General features: G+C 38.0%; 1 protein-coding gene across 5 annotated transcripts in view; it reads left to right on the top strand.

The window, feature by feature from the left end:
* Positions 1–17,426, top strand: part of CALCRL (calcitonin receptor like receptor) — a 122,224-nt gene that overhangs the window by 68,464 nt on the left and 36,334 nt on the right. For 4 of the 5 annotated variants that reach the window (XM_006024626.3, XM_025205323.1, XM_025205327.1 and 1 more), the window contains 6 exons: positions 2,461–2,551; positions 4,267–4,370; positions 5,360–5,504; positions 8,754–8,864; positions 9,918–10,030; positions 13,503–13,594. In XM_006024626.3, coding sequence (XP_006024688.1) covers positions 4,320–4,370; positions 5,360–5,504; positions 8,754–8,864; positions 9,918–10,030; positions 13,503–13,594 — 512 coding nt within the window. In that variant the 5' untranslated portion in view covers positions 2,461–2,551; positions 4,267–4,319. Of the gene's footprint in view, positions 1–590; positions 610–2,460; positions 2,552–4,266; positions 4,371–5,359; positions 5,505–8,753; positions 8,865–9,917; positions 10,031–13,502; positions 13,595–17,426 lie in introns of those variants that run through there. The other variant, XM_025205328.1, reaches the window with a different exon arrangement.

The following is a 17,426-nucleotide window of genomic DNA, read 5'->3' as shown; positions in this document are numbered from 1 at the left end:
TGGTTACTACTGCCCAAGTGCAGCACCCTGCACTTGTCAGTATTGAAACGCATCCTGTTTTTGTTAGCCCACCCCTGCAACCTATCCAGGTCTTGCTGCAGTCTTTTCCTCCCTACTAGTGTGCCCACCTCACCCCAAATTTTGGTATCATGAGCAAATTTAAACAGGTTACTTTTCACCCTATTGTCCAAATCGCTGATAAAGAAATTGAACAGTGCGGGCCCAAGGACCGAGCCCTGAGGGACTCCGCTGCCCGCTTCCCCCCAGGTCGAATATGACCTGTCCACCACCACCCTCTGAATACGACCCTTCAGCCAATTTGCAATCCATCTGACTGTGTAGGCATCAATGCCACAGTCACCTAGTTTTTTAATGAGGATGGGTTGGGAGACAGTGTCAAAGGCCTTGCTGAAGTCCAGAAAGACTACATCCACGGCAACACCTGCATCCAATGCTTTTGTGACCTGATCGTAAAAGGCAATCAGGTTGGTCTGACACAACCTGCCCCTAATGAAACCGTGCTGGTTGCCCTTGAGCATCATCCCCGATGCCGGCCCATCACAGATGTGCTCCTTGACGATCTTCTCAAAGAGTTTCCCCAGGATTGAGGTAAGACTAATGGGCCTATAGTTGCCCGGGTCCTCCCTCCTCCCTTTTTTAAAGATGGGGACCACATTGGCTATCTTCCAAGTTCCCCTAATCCAGTACATCAAGCTGTTTTTCAGTCTTCCTAACAATGTTAGGAATTCATTTTGAGTGAACAAATCCAGGACATGCTGTAAGAAATATTTACTGAAGTCCAACAGACTAATGAATGTCCCTTACTCCAGGTCATGCTGGAGTAGAGGACTCTGAGTTTTCTAGCTGTACAGCTTAAAGTGTTGGAGATATTGGTGAGGGAAGCATTTAGAACATTATGGACTTGATCTCACCTTTTTTCTACAAAGAATAATTGGAAACATAGCATTAGACATTGGAAGACTTGATATGAGAAGCCTATAAACCACTAGCTGCAAAGAAGATTTGGGTTATTTAAGGTTCTGGGCTAGTAGGCAATCAATATCTTTTCCTATGTTGATCCTTTCTTATGAAAATGTCTAGCGCTATTTACATACACCAATATGTAAATGGTCTTAGACCCTGAGTCAGAATAGCCAAACTCTGCTTTCTCCTGTACCATACAAGAATTTCAAGGTAACTGGAAGAACACAATTGGAACTGAGGGCATTATTTGATTTTCATGCTAACTCTGTCATCTAGCCTATGTTTTAAGGAAAGGATTTAGGGATTCTTGTAAGGAAAATGTTTCAAACTCTTATCTCAGTTTGGTTACAGAGGCCAGCAAAATCCTCATTGCATTCACCATGCTATGCCCCTTGTGGCCATTTCACCATCCCTATGCACACAATAGACCAGTCATAGCCACCCTGCTGCATTTTTTGGGTGGAAGACCACAGACGTCTGTTATCCATTTTTACCAGGGGCAATGAGTAGGGGGTGCACGTGGGCACACATGCACCCCCTGAGCATGGCGGTGCACCCCTTGCACAAAGGCACTACTGACACTACTGGTGGCGTCTGCAGGTGGTTGCCACCCGCCCACTGCCAACAGTGCCAGTGGCGTCTGCAGGAGCTCCCCCACTTACTGCCGCCAAGCTCCCACCGCCACCAGCTCAGCCGTGCCCGCCCAGCCGCTAGGGGCACGTGCCATTCATACTTTTTACCCAAGTAGTTCACTACTACTTTCTCTGGCTTCTTTAAAAGTTGAGCAGGGTTTTGATCTGTCTGAATGGAACAGTCCATACAGTCAAAAGTCTCTATTAGCAGTTAGAATCATATACATTTTAGATGTTACATTTACAAACACAGTAGCTAATAACAAATGCAACAGTGCTCCTTCCTTGTCTCTCTCTCAGAGGATGATCACTTCAACGACCTACTTTCAACAGTCCTTTTCACATACTGCTTCATTCCAAAGAATTGTTGTGGTTCACCTCAAAAGGATTGTATGCATATTAGTCAACCCATTTTAAGTCGTCAAAACAACGCAGTGGAAGTCATGTTCTAGCAGGCAGTGCTAAAGTACTACATATTGGTAGTAAAAGGGAGACAGAGGAAATGTTGGGCCAAATTTATCTTTTGTATGAACAGACACAGTTGTAAGTGACTTTAAACCCTCAATAGGGCTGAACTAAGGTTTGCCTTAAAACTGATAATTATGTTGGACAGACTGTACAGCCTACGAAATAAGTGGCTCTGACTGTTTACTTGTACTACAGTAAAAATGAGAGGCCAGGGCCCCATTGTACAAATATACATGAGACAGGCAGAGCACTTGTTTAACACAACTGTTATGTCTAAAAGAATCTTTTTCTGTGTGACAGGCTTTTTGTGAAATAATCCCTGTGGCCAGCTTATGATTGGTTGTTCACATAATGTCAATCAATCACTTTCTTGTAGGATATGACTACTGGGTAAGACAACATCTCAAAGACGAGAGTGTGTATGAACAAAGGAAAAATGTTGTTTGAGTCTGAAGACTGCTTCACATGTAAGTAATCAGCTCCTTATTACATTCTTTCTTCAATATATAATGAATGATTTATGTGGTTTAAATAGTACTACATTAGTATTAGTAGTATTATCCATACCACTGAGCTCAGTTTATTATTGTTCTGTACTACAACACTGTTTGCTACTACTACTATTGATGGAACTTGATGGTAATAAGGTAAAATATGATTGCTGATCTACATTTAAAAAAACCCCTTTCTATATGAATCATACATTTATGTTAGAAAATGTAGAAGGCTCAGATACCTTATGAAACCAACTTCTCAGTACTCACATGAGGTTGCTTCATAAGTCTAAGGATTGATTGTATTTATGCAAATCCAAGGTGACCCTGAATTTAAGACAACCATCCAGCAATTAGATTATTTACATGGAAATTTATAAATTTGTTATTTTCCAAGTACATAATCTAATTATTGGAGACTTGTCTTAAATTTGTCCCCACCACCACTGCAGCAGGGAAAGAAATAGTAGGGGGCAGGTGATGGGGAAGGCAGTAGGGGCAGGTTGAGGTGGGGAAATAGGCAGACACTCATAGGAGGAACAAGTCTTTGCAAATCCCTCCCTACAGCTTTCTTTTGATGAATTGCTCAAAGATGGATCAATTGAGAGATTTTGTGCTATTGGGGAGGGGAGTAGATTTTCCTTCAGAGTACAAGAATTTGTTCGTGCAGTATTTGACATTGCAAGACACGATGCAGACTCTTAAATTACCTGAATTTCCTTTAAAATTGTTAAAAATGTATTCATAGTGGGTCTGTTGTATCAAGGGTAGTCCATTCTGTTTTCATGCCACTTACACCTACAGACAGTCTACTATGATGGAAGAAGTTTTAAAGGCTCCCCCACCCCCACCACCTCTTGTTGGATAATGGGAAGTTGTTATTATATTTATGGGAAATATATCCCAAGAATTCCACAGAGATCTAATGCTTCTGTAGTTGGGAGTATTCCACCCTCAGTAGATACAAGACACTATTTCACAGTTCACTACTTGTCTCTGTGTTGAGTCCATCATTTTTGTGAAGTTGTAGTTTGAATCTAAGGTTACAATTTGTTGAAACCATTCTTCTAGAAATGAAATAGTCAAATTTCATGATTAAACAATTTCTAATGTACAATTTCAACTCTAATGTAAATCAAACTATAGCTTAGTTTAACACATTGATTAATATATAGTGAAATGCTGGAATTTAATCAAAATTTACCAGAAGTTTAATGATGTATTTCATAATGGAATAAATTCTCTCCTGCAGCACAGCTGCTTGGCTGAAGGCAGGGGGTAGCATCAGATAACAAGCTCTAGCTTCCTCATTTTGTAGTCCTTGTACCACCAGATATATCCGTAAGTTTGGCCACTGATGTATGGTTCTTTAAAGGACACTACACCAGTGAGAGGTCGGTATAGCATAGCTCTACCAAGTCCCTCCATGCCCCAACGCAGTCCTAGTAGGAAGCAGAGGCAAAGATGGAGGATTCAGCAGCGCTACAGATATGTGATCATGGCCACACAGCTGGAATTTTCTGCTAGTGATTTGTTGTAGATTATATCCCACTTATAATTGGTAGGAGTTGCACCCGTATTAAGTGATTAAAATTTGGACTATTGATTGTTCTAATTTTTTTTTAAGTCAGGCTTTTCTGTAATTCTGAATGATGTGAAATCATTTCTTCTTATGACTTCCACTGCAGCTTGATCTTATTGTTGAACGGTAGTATTTAAATACATTGCATCAGATCTAGTGATGGAGACAAACTGGACCATATGTTTGCTACTCCTCTTATCTGTTACTATGGTGAGTTATAATGCTTTTCTCGGTATGCTTAATACACAGAAACAATACTTCTTGTCTAGTTCGTGTACAAATTTCTGAAGAGGACACTCCCCTTTAAAATTATATCCATCTTTTAAAGCCTGTGTGTAATGGGATGGGATTTTAAAACCCTTTGCTTGTGTTGATGACAGGTGTCCCCTTTGCTAGTAATGGTTTTTTTAGTGGTAAAAGTTTCTGATATTGTACACCTGAATGTCCAGGCAGCATCCCATTTGTAGCAATTTGCGTAGGTAGGGCTTTCATATTTTTAAATGAATAGACTTACTAATAGTAAAATCTTTAAAATGAAAATTTGATTTATGGTGAGTAGTATATTCAGTGAAGCCTTTTGTATTTTACATCTAAAAATGACTATTTTTGTGATTGTATGAATTCAGAATGGTATTTCCTCTATAGCCTAAATTTCTCACAAATACGCCTAGATTTTCCATCTCCCTGTTTTGCTGTTTTATGGTTGTTTGATTTATATATAGAAACTGTGAGTGTCTAAATAAAAAACAATCCAAAAGTCTTAGTGATTTTAAGTGGGACATCTTCTTAATGCAATATTCTTTTCGGCCTGATTCAAAGCCCTTTGGGGTGGATATTAAAATATCCATCAGTAAGCTTTGCAAAAGACTCATTTTTCTCCCTACATATTATTTTCTTCCACAGTAAGTTATAATCTTTTGTAATTAGACAATTGCACTGTCCTCAGTTAGGGGCTGTTTACTCAGATTCAACACTAAAAAATATCACCATTAAGGGGAAAAAATCAGGTTGTTTGTAATGGATTGTACTATTCTTTTTTCTAGTAAAGTTATGCACTTGTTTTTGCAAAATGATTGTCTGTCTGTATGCTTACATGAATAACCAAAGACTTAGATTAGCAGTTAAACAGAAAATACTGTGAAAAGAACAATAACTTTTAAAAACAAACAAGCAAATAAAACCCTCCTTTTTCTTTTTAGTTTTTTGCCACTGCTATACCAGCTGAGGCACATCAGAATAATACAGAAGACATTGGTCAGCTGAGTGTTACCCGGAATAAGATTATGACAGCACAGTATGAATGCTATCAGAAAATCATGCAAGATCCCATTCATAGAAAAGAAGGTAAAGGATATTTCTTTGGAGTAGAAAGTTTTGAACTGCATTCATTAGAGAACTAAAAGTTATCTTTCTTTCTTGGTAGCAAAATTTTGAATTTGCTACATGTTTTTTTAATTCTGTTGATGCTGCTTTTAAACAGATTATCAATGCCTTGCCAATGAGGAATAATAAATAAGCGCTGTGGAAGGACACTATAGTACCTCAACTACCCAAAATATTGCTGCCCTATGGACTCCAATGTTGTAATTATACATCTAGATACAATTATACATCTAGATTCAACTCTACTCCAGTTGACAATGAAGAAAGTTTCTTGATTAGGGTAGTAGCTCTTTTGGGTTTTTCAACCCTTCTAGGCACTTGTCTTTGAAAAAATGAAAGCACCTTCATATTAAACAGATGATATAGGGACTTACTTTGAAATGTTCACATGTTGAAATGCACAAGTTATCTTCTAACTTTCAGTTTCAAGAAGGAAACTATTTTTTATCTTTCAAGTAGTCAGAACATTTGTGTCCAGACAGAAGCCAGTGAATATATTTAGCACAGAATGCCCTGTGGTTTCTACTGATCCCACTTTGGAGGAACTTCAAATACAAGCAGCATCTAAGACTACAGATGATATCAGTTTTTCTTTTTGCCATTTATAGAATCATGCATGGTCTTTTAAGCCATACTTTGTTTGCTGCTTTGCAAAAGGTACCTGGCAGAAGAAACTGGAACCCAGGATGGCTCCCTCCCAGGAGAGTGCCCTCATCATGGAGCTACAAGATCTTTCTCTCTTGATGGGTCTTTGGAATGATTGGGAATTTTTCATTAGAAAATCTTTCAAAAATCAGAAATAACTCTGTCGTTAGAGAGGGAAACCCATGACTCTTTCCTCCAGGAAGGAGGCAAAATAACTAACTTACAAAGCCATAGTCCTCCTTGATTTTTCTGCTTCTGACCTCATGGTTCTTCTATTCTTGGTCTAAGCCGAGTCCATACCCATTCTTGGCTATCCAGTCCATAGCCTAGTGATTAGGATGCTTTCCTAGGAAATGGCAAATGGGGGGTTGAATTCCCTCAGGGGAAGGAAGGCCTATAGCCCTGATCATCTACTTCCTGAGCAAGTGCTCTTATCACTAGTCTATTAGGGTGGTGGATACTATCACCCCCATTGGTATGTTTGAGTGGTCCTGTGCTTTATACTGATCCACTGACATTATCAGGTATTTTGGAAGGCATTGCCTTCTGAGAGGTCCCTAGATTGTGACATGATGGGTGTACTGCCATCACAGCCATAAGTTTGATGTATAGATACTGAGAAGGAGAGGGAATTTGGGCATTCCTCTGTCTTGCTTTTTCTATTACTGAATCATATGCCAGTCCTGCTGAGCAGCAAGCCAATTGGGAGGCACATTCAGTGCCTTGAAAGTATTCAAATACACTGAATGTGCAGTGGGAGGCACATCCAGTATTTAGGAAGTACCTAAACCCTTCAGTTTTGGTTCACCTTTCTGAGGCACCTATATTATGGGTGTTGGGACGCTGAAATGGAGACATCTACAAGGTTAATTTAGATCAGTTCCTAAGTGCCCTCAACTCCCACTGAATTTAGTTTTCCATATGCCTATTGGGATTAAGATCACACAATCTGAAGCAGGGCCTGTGGAGCTTGGTTAATGTTTGTCTATTACTTTTAATGATATTTGGTAGGACTTTAGAAATTAGAGAGGGGCTGAGATTTGCATTTGCCTCTCAAATTTGCAAATAGATTAAATTAAACAACTTAAAATTTTGGTTCATTTGAAATTCAGATCCAGTACTGATTTGAATGGGATGAGTTTAATAGTCTGGATTACTATCTAAGAAATGGCAAATCTCAGCTTTGTGGACTGAAATGCATGTCTTAACCTTGGGTAGTGAGTACTGCTATGGCATATATACTTGCATTAACATGCACAGATTTTCAGCATCAATAATTAGCCTGGTTGTTGTGTCACGTTGATACACTTATACTGTTGCCGGTATGGTACCCAGGTTAGCTTGGGTCATTTTACATGGTATTTCATTGTGCTGTGTATGCTTACTCTGTGTGCTTGGCTGTTCTTAACACGTTCATGATAGATGTGTGCCCATATGAGTATTTCCTAACAAATGCATGATCTCAGAGTAAATATATTTTAGTTAAAATGTTTTATTTATATCTTTTTGAGTCTTTTCAGGCAATGTGCTGTGCTTAGTTTAATGTTAATTTAAGAACCACCATTTTTAAAAAGAAATAAATCCTATCCATAGTGGAGGGTTAAATTATACTTTTTCCCTCTTAAAATCTTTTAAAAAACTTTTAGAATCCTAAAAATTAGAAAGGAGCAATCCCAATTTTCTATACTCTTCTCCTAATGAAATGCTTATGCTGAAGGCAATATTTGCAATTTAGACATAACCATTAGTGTCCAGTTTTGAGCACTGTACTTTGAAAAAAGGGTAGACAAAAGAGAACAATGATAACAGGCTCAAAAAAGCACAGCCTTTGAAGACAGACTGAAAGAACTGGGTTTGTTGATGACTTTAGGAAAACCTTGTGGAAGTCTTTAAGTATGTGAAAGGTTCCTATAAACACGACAATGATAATTTATAGTTCATGTCTACCAGGGGTAGAATAGGAAGTAAAGTTGCGTCATCTTCAGCAAGAGAGATTTAATATATATTTAAGACTAACTTTTTGAGCACTGGAGATGGCCATTTAGGGAGGTTGAGAGTGCTTTTAAAACAATTTAGACCAGTGATTCTCAGAGTGCTGCAGAACCTGAGGTCCTATGAGATCCGTTTAAGTGTTTCATGCAATATTAGCCCTGTTAGGCAGGTAAATACTTATGCATGACTCACAAGATAAACCCAGAGATTTCACGTTAGGATCCATTCTATCAGAAACATACTGTTGTGGTCTTTCTGAATTCTTTGAACAGAAGAATTGGTCTATTATTTTTTCATAGCAATAAAAAAATTAAAGCTATAAGCTGGCATTTTTTTGAGGAGGGCCTTCAGTCTAAAAATATTGAGACCCACTGATTTAAATAAATCAAGTCTTTTACAGATTTTTTTGATTGAAATGTTTCTGTGTTTTGTGCTGAAAGTGCAAACTATAATACTGAGAGACCTGAGTAACTTAAAGAAATGATTTGGTTTGTATAGACTCTCTTACAGATTCCAGCCCTTGTTATGGAAAGATCTGTGTGAATTGTATCTGATTTCCCTTCATGTTTATAGGTACTTACTGTAACAGAACATGGGATGGTTGGTTGTGCTGGAATGATGTTGTTGCGGGTACCACATCAGTACAACGCTGCCCTGACTATTTTCAGGACTTCAACCCATCAGGTAAAAGTAGATGAACCTCTGCACTGAGGTTGCTTGAAAAAATGGATTGTGGCTTTTTGAATCCTCCTGTCAACCTAGTGGCCAAGCTCAAGTCACTGGTTTAACTAGGATCCAGTTAAATGCAGGTTTACTTGATAGGTACACATTATCTACCACGTTCACTGGCCACATAAACAAGCAAGCAGCACCATCACTACCACACCACCACACCACTAATTGCACCTCTGAGATTCAATAAACTAAAAAAAAAAGTCAAGGACAGGTCAGATTTAGCTAACAAATGTTATCTGACCCCAGCATCCACCCCAAACTTTCCCCTAGTGTATTACAGTGACATAGTTTAACATCTTTTTAGCTCAATTTAGGTGATTGTCAAGTGTAGTTTTCCACTAACGTAAACCATAGTCTAATTCTTTTTTGTCTGTGGCTAAACTGAGGCTCTTCTAGGCTTCTGTTCCTGTGTGATCCTGACTTTGAGGTTTCCAAATGCCCTTTCACATCTAAGAGCTTTTGGTCTGTCACTGTTTGCTATATCGTAGCTATAAAACAGTCACTGAAAATGCAATTTCTAAAGTGACTCTTGACATTCCAAGCAATTTCACTCATGACATTTTTCTCTCTTTTCTGATCCTAGTTTACAAAAATAAAATCTCACATTTTAATTGAAATCCCTGGATGTCATATGACATTTACATTTTTCTGTCACTTCCTCTAGTAGTGTTCTAACAGGGAGTGTGAAATATTTTTCCGAGTAACCGTATTGGAGAAGAGGGACTTTTTTGTTTCCTTGCATCATTTTCCCTTGCCAAGCAAAAACAATGGCCACCAGTTTCCCAGAATTCAATTGCTTAATAAATCTAGTTTAATAAATCTGTTTAATAAACAGATTTTTTAATAAACAGAATTTATTGTTTAATAAATCTAGTTTAATAAATCTGTCATTGGTTTGCCAAATTTTATGGACTATTAAATATTAGACATCAGAAACAGATCTTTGCTATTAACTTTTGTGGTTTCTGTTTTATTTTCTGTTTTCATTTTCACTGGCCAAAGAAAAAGTTACGAAGATCTGTGATCCAAGTGGACACTGGTTTAGACACCCTGAAAGCAACAGAACCTGGACAAATTATACCCAGTGCAATAGCTATACACATGAAAAAGTGAAGGTAGGAAATAAATGCATGTTGCCACTGATGTAGGACTTTTAATATTCATATTATGTGTGTCAAAACCTACATTCTGATCATTTCACTGCTATTAAAACTGTACATGGCAGTATTTCAACATAGAGGGAAGGCAGTCTGTACAGAGAAAAGGGGAAAGTGTGTTAAGATGACCAAAAGAGCCTGGTTTTCATTTAAGTGGTTTTCATTGGATTGAAGAAAATGAAATTGTATTTATTTACTAGACTTACGTCTTCTCCACACAAGGCTTAGGGTGTCTTACAAAATAACTTAAAAAAAAGAGTAAAATATTAAAATAATATAGTATAACAAAGCAAATTGCCTCCCCAGCTCGCAAATTCAAAACAATCCATCCCAACCTACGTATTTCTATTCCCCTGCTTCTTACCTAAGAAAAGCATCCTCCCTTCTTCCCTTCCCCATGTGCAACACAACATCATTTTGTTATTTCCATTCATTTACTCCATGAAAGATAGTTTCCTTCCATACTCCCTCCCATCTTATCCACTCTCTGTCTCTCACAATAAAGATTCAGATCATCCCCTCTCACAAGGAAACTTTGCAAGGGGCGGAGGAGAAAATCTTTGTTAAGAGGTCCCTTTTAAATCTGAAAATTTTGTTTGCTTTATCCTCCCATAGAGAGCCATGTTCCAAACACTATATAGTTCCAAGATGCACACAGATGTCTCTGCTCAGTGAAGTCCCCTACCAGAAATGCAGAAATGAAGTTCCATTCTGGAGTAACTGTATCTCCAGCAAGGGGAGTGCCCTAGTAGAGCTGATTAAAAATAAGTTAATTTTTCATATTGATTTTAGAAAAAGAAAAATCCTGTTTTTATTGAAAAATTTGGACCAGCTCTACTCCACAGTGGATTCCACACAGCAACCTTGGGGTTTGGTTGGCGTGCATTTCCCTTCTATATATGTCCTGGTTTCCAGAGAGACTCATCTACCAAGTTAAGGACATAAACAACTGTGCCATCTGAATGAACAAAACAATTTTCATCATCCACAGATCAGGCAGAGATAGATTTGTGCATAGAAGATTGTGTGTGGCATGTCCCATGCAATACAATATGCATAATAAGGACAGGATGGATTATAATAGGCTTCAATGCAATTTGAAAATATGAGTCAGAAATCTGACAAGAGTTAGAAATAGCTGTTAAAACCCAACATCCCACCTGTCTTTGATTATATCATCTGTCTATGGCAGGGGCGGGCAATTATTTCAGGCGGAGGGCCGCTTACTGAGTTTTGGCAAGCCATCAAGGGCTGCAAAACAGGCAGCCATGGGCAGGTAACTATTACTTTTCCAAATTTTTTAGGGACCCTGTGGGCCAGATAGAATGGCCTGACGGGTCGCATCTGGCCCATGGGCCACATTTTGCCCACCTCTGATCTGTGGTATCTAGTGGTATTGCAGTTAAAATGAAAGTATTTCTAGCTGAACAAATATGAATATTGTTTTAAAATAAACAATCAAAATTAAGGCAAGTAGCAAATGGAATAATGTAAAACATGTAAGTGAAAAGAAACTGAACTTTTAAATCTTTGGAGAACCAGCTTGTGAATGAATATATGCTCATTAAAGAGAATAAGGATCATTAATCCTGGCATCAGATAAGAATATTTAAAGGAAGAAACAGTAATAACCACCTATGTCAATTCTGTCAGTCAAATTTAACTTGGTACTGGATAATCATCCACGGTAGAACATCTACAAGCTATAATAAGAATATATTTCTAAAGCCTTGCCTTAAATGATGGGAGAGACCGAGCATCGCTAAGTACAATTTAGTTTAGTAACTGGGACAAATGTCATTACTTTTTTATTCTAGTATTTAGCTGCAAATAGAGGGAAGATTAACCAGATCGGCAAAAGCAGAGCCATCTAGCACCCTTAGTGCAAGTAATCTACTGTGCTCTGACTTATTGTACTATTCCATACAAAAACCAACCTGACAAGAATGTGCAACTACTTATTTAGTTATATATGTGGCTTGCTGAAGGATCACATCCTATGCCTTCATGCATCTTTCAGTAGGTCAGTTAAATGGGGCACAATGGATGATTTTTTTTAATGTTGCTGGCCAATATTATTGGCCAGTATGTAGTTCTGCACAGCACATTGTACCCTGTTTGACCCCAGTATTAAATTAGAAAGGAATCTTCTTCCCCTTCTCAGCTAAACGAAGCAGTACTCTCGGAGAAAGAAGTAAAACATGCAACCATATGTGAAAATGCTTCATAAGGTAGTTAGGGGTCAGAGTTAAAAGTGCATGAGCAATCTTTGCATGGGAACTTCAGATTTTTTTAGTGCTTCACTTGGCAACAATAACATTCTTTTAATTTCATTTGGAATGGACTTTCTTTGCACTATGCATCTTTTCTTTATAGAATGGAATATTTAATAAGAGGAACTAGATTAAATCATTTTATATGGGTCCTACACAATTGGTACAGTGGATTTTCAGTGGTTAATTCAGGCTTCAACTGAGTTCATCTGAGCAAAGGAATGTCTACTACAGCTTTGTGTCCTAGTCCTGGAGGCACAAATTTGTTCTTTCAGTTCCACATGAAGAACCATCTTTGATTGTTAGGCATATGGAATGAAGATTTGTTTTTCCTTAAATGCAAAATGAGGATAATAGGCCTTACTTCATCACAGACAGATCTGTGGAGCTAAATTTAATTATTTAGCGATTTAACATTTGTAAAGTGAATAGTTGTTCTTAAATAGGAAACACTAGGTAAGGTGATCTTAGAGGATTATTATTGAAATTTAATGTACTGCTTAATTCAGATCTGCCTAGTCTGCCTATTTGGCTAAAGTTATTTTCATTCCTCTTGCTTACGATTGATATGAAAAATGAACTATTTCTGACATTTCATTAATTTTGCTTGCCATAATTATCTCTAATCACTTTGTTAATTACTTAATTGTAATCGATATGGTAATTAGTTTAATTAATTTCCTTTACCACCTTCAGGAATGCTAATTGAAAGTTGACATTCCAGTATGATAGTTGCACCCTGTTTTGAAGGAAATGTCTTTCAAAAGCTCCAACTAGAGAAAAAGAAAAGATTACATAAATGGATTTTTGAAACTATAATTTCAATAGTAGGTTAATCGAATCTATGACATGGATGTGCCCAGCAGATGACATAAATAACTAGAATTTTGTAAATACAGATGCAAGATATAGGAGCCTATATAAAAATAAAAATAAAATACAGATGCAAGATATAGGAGCCTATATAAAATTTTTTTTGTTTGTTTAAAAAATAAAAAAGTCTTGACTGCTATTGCAGTGAGTTCTAAACAATGCTTCATCTTTTTTCATTTGTTTAATCGTGCTAGTTCTACATGTAATGGATTAGTCCAATTGTTTCAAATATGATAGTTCTATATTCTCCATAACTTATTCTTTATTTCGTTCCTTTATTACAGACAGCCTTGAATTTGTACTACTTGGCCATCAATGGACATGGTCTTTCAATTGCATCACTCTTGATTTCCCTTGGCATCTTCTTTTATTTTAAGTAAGTGTATTTAAAATCTTGCACTTTTTGGTTATAATATTCCTGGATAATCAGGTAACTTGAATCATCTTAAACATACAGTCTGGTTTATGATCAAACTTGAATCATGTATTGACTTTACATTTGGTGCTATAGCATGATAGTAAAGAGAAACTCTCCTTTCCCCTGAAACCTAAGAAAAGGTACAAACAGGAATAGGATGTACAAGCAGGGAGAATAAATAAATGATGATGTTGATTTATATATAGAAGCCAGTGGCTAATGAAGGAGAGTTAAACTACCACAAACTAATAATGAAATTCTTTTGAATGACCCAGAATGACAGCACAAGGTAAAGTTACTGTTGGTATCTTATTGGCCTGGTCCGTTTTCTTCAGCAGTGGGATAGGGTAAAAAACCTCTAGTCCTGATGAGTTGACACTTTAATGTAGTGAGCTAGTAGACACTACCCAGCAGCTGTTGCACTAGGGGTTAGTCCATCTTAAAGCAGTAAGAGGCCAGCATTTCAAAGGGATGAGAGGATGTTGTTTCCTTCCAAGCCTTGGAGTAAGTAATGAGCAGGAAGATACTCAAAATAATGAAGACATGTTGGGCTAAATCCTATGCTATCACATCAAGCTTAGATAGTCAGGTTTCTGTCTCCTCTCGCTCTGCACCAAACCAAAGAAGCAACTGACCTGTCTCATAGCATCTATTGATGTTGGGTTCTTCAGCACATTACTATAGTGGGTAATTTGGACTGAAGTACTCTATCCACCCCTCAAACTTTTCTCTTGTATACTGGCCTTCAAACTCAGATGCATAGGGCCTGCAAAGAGCATCTTCAGAGCTAAGGTTTCTGGCCCTGTGTGTATGGATCCTCCATGGAACTTCTTCAGCTTGGCTGCATGGAGAATAGTATCATAGAAAATTAGGGTTGGAAAGGACTTCAGGAGGTCAAGAGACTTCAGGACCTGGGTTTGTTCAGCCTGAGCAAAAGAAGGCTGAGGGGTAACTTGATAGCCACCTACAAATATGTCAAGGGAGAACACCAGGATCTAGGAGAGCAACTTTTCAGAAAAACACCCCTGGGAGGACGTGGTCCAATGGACACAAACTAGTCGAGGAAAGTTTCGGCTGGACATAAGGAAAAATTTATTTTCCATATGGGTAACTAGAATTTGGAACACACATCCAGCAGAGGTGGTGCAGTCACCATCCCTGGAGGTTTTTAAAAGAAGGCTGGACAAACACCTTGTTGAACTCATTTGAGCCCAATTACCTCCTGCCCATGGCAGGGGACTGGACTTGATGATCTTACAGGTCCCTTCCAGTCCTCCTTTCTATGATTCTATGATTTTATGAAGCAGGATCATCCCCAACTAGATCATCCCAGTCACGGCTTTGTCTAGCTGGGTCTTAAAAACTTCCAAGGATGGAGATGCCGGAACCTCTCTGGGTAACCTGTTTCAGTGCCTTACTACCCTCCTAGTGAGAAACCTGCTCCTAATACCTAACCTAAACTTCCCTTGCTGCAACTGGAGACCACTACTCCTTGATCTGTTATCTGCTACCATTGAGAACAGTCTAACTCCATCCTCTTTGGAACCACCTTTCAGGTTGTTGTGGGCTACTAGGCTTCTTTTCCCCAGACTAAATTATTCCAGTTCCCTTAACCTCTCCTCATAGGTTATGTTCCCCAGCCCTCTAACTATTTTTGTTGCCCTCTGCTGGACTCTCTCCAATTTATTCATATCCTTTCTATAGTGGGGGCTCAAAACTAGACTCCAGTCTCCAGATGTGGCCTTACCAGCGCTGAATAGAGGGGAATAATCATTTTCCTTGATCTGCTGGCAACACTCCTACTAATGCAGGCCAGTACGCTGTTAGCCACCTTCACAACATGAGCATACTTTTGGCTCATATTCAGCTTATTATCCACTGTAATACCAAAGTCTTTTTCTTCAGAGCTGCTTCTTAGCCAATCAATCCCCAGCCTGTACTGGTGCATGGGATTGTTCTGTCCTAAGTGTAGGACTTTGCACTTGTCATTATTGAACCATATGAGATTTCTTTTGGTGAAATCTTCCAATTTGTCTAGGTCTCTCTGAATCCTAGCTCTACCCTCCAGCATATCTACTACTTCCTTCAGCTTGGTGTTATCTGCATTCTTTATGAGGGTGCACTCCATCCCATCTTCTAGATCATTGATGAAGACATTGAACAAAACCAGCCTCTGGGGCACTTCACTTGATACCAGCTGCCAACCAGACATTCATTGAGCCTTTGATTACTACCCTTTGAGCATGATGATCCAGCTGTTTTTCTGTCCACTTTACAGTCCATTCATCAAGCCTGTACTTCTTTAGCGTATCAATTCATCTGAACTTTAGGTCTTTGGTTGCAGAGGAAGGAAGGTAGGTTTGCTTCATAGGTATTGAAGCCAATGGCAAAGTATCTGCTACCTTAAAAGAACATTTAATTCTGCTGCAAATTAAACTGTTTGGTCTTTCTGGATGCTTCATACTGTAAGTTTGTAGTGATGTGATTGGTTCTTGTTTGTTATAGACTAAGGATATAGCTAGACACTTGTACACTAGTATAATTTACATTGATTTGTATGATGTTGTAACTGGCATAAAGAAAAACATGTGCAGCTATCCCAGGGAAGTTCACACAATAGACAGCTACTACAGCTTTCTCATTAGGTGGGGGGAGCAAACAGACTGTTTGCTTTTAGCAAATTGACATCCCTGGATGGATATGGATTGACCAAACACAAACTTCTGTAAGTTATCCAAGTACAGTTTACCCCTAGTCCTTTCAGGGGTAACTCTGTACCAGGTTAGGTAAATCTACCCTAGTTTAGGGGTGGTTCATAATTCATTCACAACTTTTTTATACAGGTGTTGTGCTAATTCAGTTCTGAATTCAGGCCTCCAAACACTGCTACAGTATTACTTACTATGTTCAAGACTAGTCAGACTACTAATGATAGGGAACTCTCCCCCTAGTAAATGTGATTTTAATATTAAGTATCTGCTTTCAGCAATCTTATAAAAACAATAATCCCTCTATCCTCCTTTCAATTTATGATGTACCTACTCTTATCTGAGGCAGGCTAAAATGTTCAGAGTTTTCTCTTAGTTTCAGTTGGTGTCAAGCAAAAGTATCTTTAGGCATCAACTATTTAATCCATCAATTTAGACACACATTTTTCCACACGATTTTCAAAAATCACTTAAATTCTGTAACATTCAACATTTTGAGTGTCTTTTTTGAGGCACTGAAGAGGTCTGATGTTTGGAATACAGTTATTTAACATTTTCTGATAACCCTTTTAAGAATGTTTTGGATGGTTCCCTAAAAAACGAATGCTTTTGGAAATCTTAGAATTAACCTGCAATGTGCAAGTTTTCTGCCTTCCTGTTGGACATTTTTTTAAGCATGGCATATGATTTTTCAGTAAAACATATGTTTATTTTGGAACCTCTTTATTCATTTTTGCACCATTAAATAAGATAAACTCATGAAAGAGCTATGCATCTCTATCAACTGTTTGATTTGGCATAATCGGGATGTACTGTTGCCTTAAACCTCATAAAAAGTTTAACAGATTAAAAATCATGTGCCACAGAAGAATGCTTTAGGATTAAATTTTTAAACAATTTGGATGTGATTTAAAAGTTCAGTTATATTAAAGCTGTAATTTCAATACTTATAATATGAAACCCAAGCCAGTTTCATCTTAGATTGTGGTATTTACTGCAAAAGCAGGTGGTCTGCTTTGCTGTTATTGAACTAAATTGTAAGAATGTTATGTTTGTCTAATTCTCTAAGGAATTTTGTCTCT

The sequence above is a fragment of the Alligator sinensis genome, unplaced genomic scaffold (assembly GCF_000455745.1).
Source record: "Alligator sinensis unplaced genomic scaffold, ASM45574v1 scaffold67_1, whole genome shotgun sequence".
Lineage (NCBI taxonomy): Eukaryota > Metazoa > Chordata > Crocodylia > Alligatoridae > Alligator > Alligator sinensis.
The sequence above is the reverse complement of the archived record's forward strand: the minus strand, read 5'-3'. Positions and strand labels throughout refer to the sequence as shown.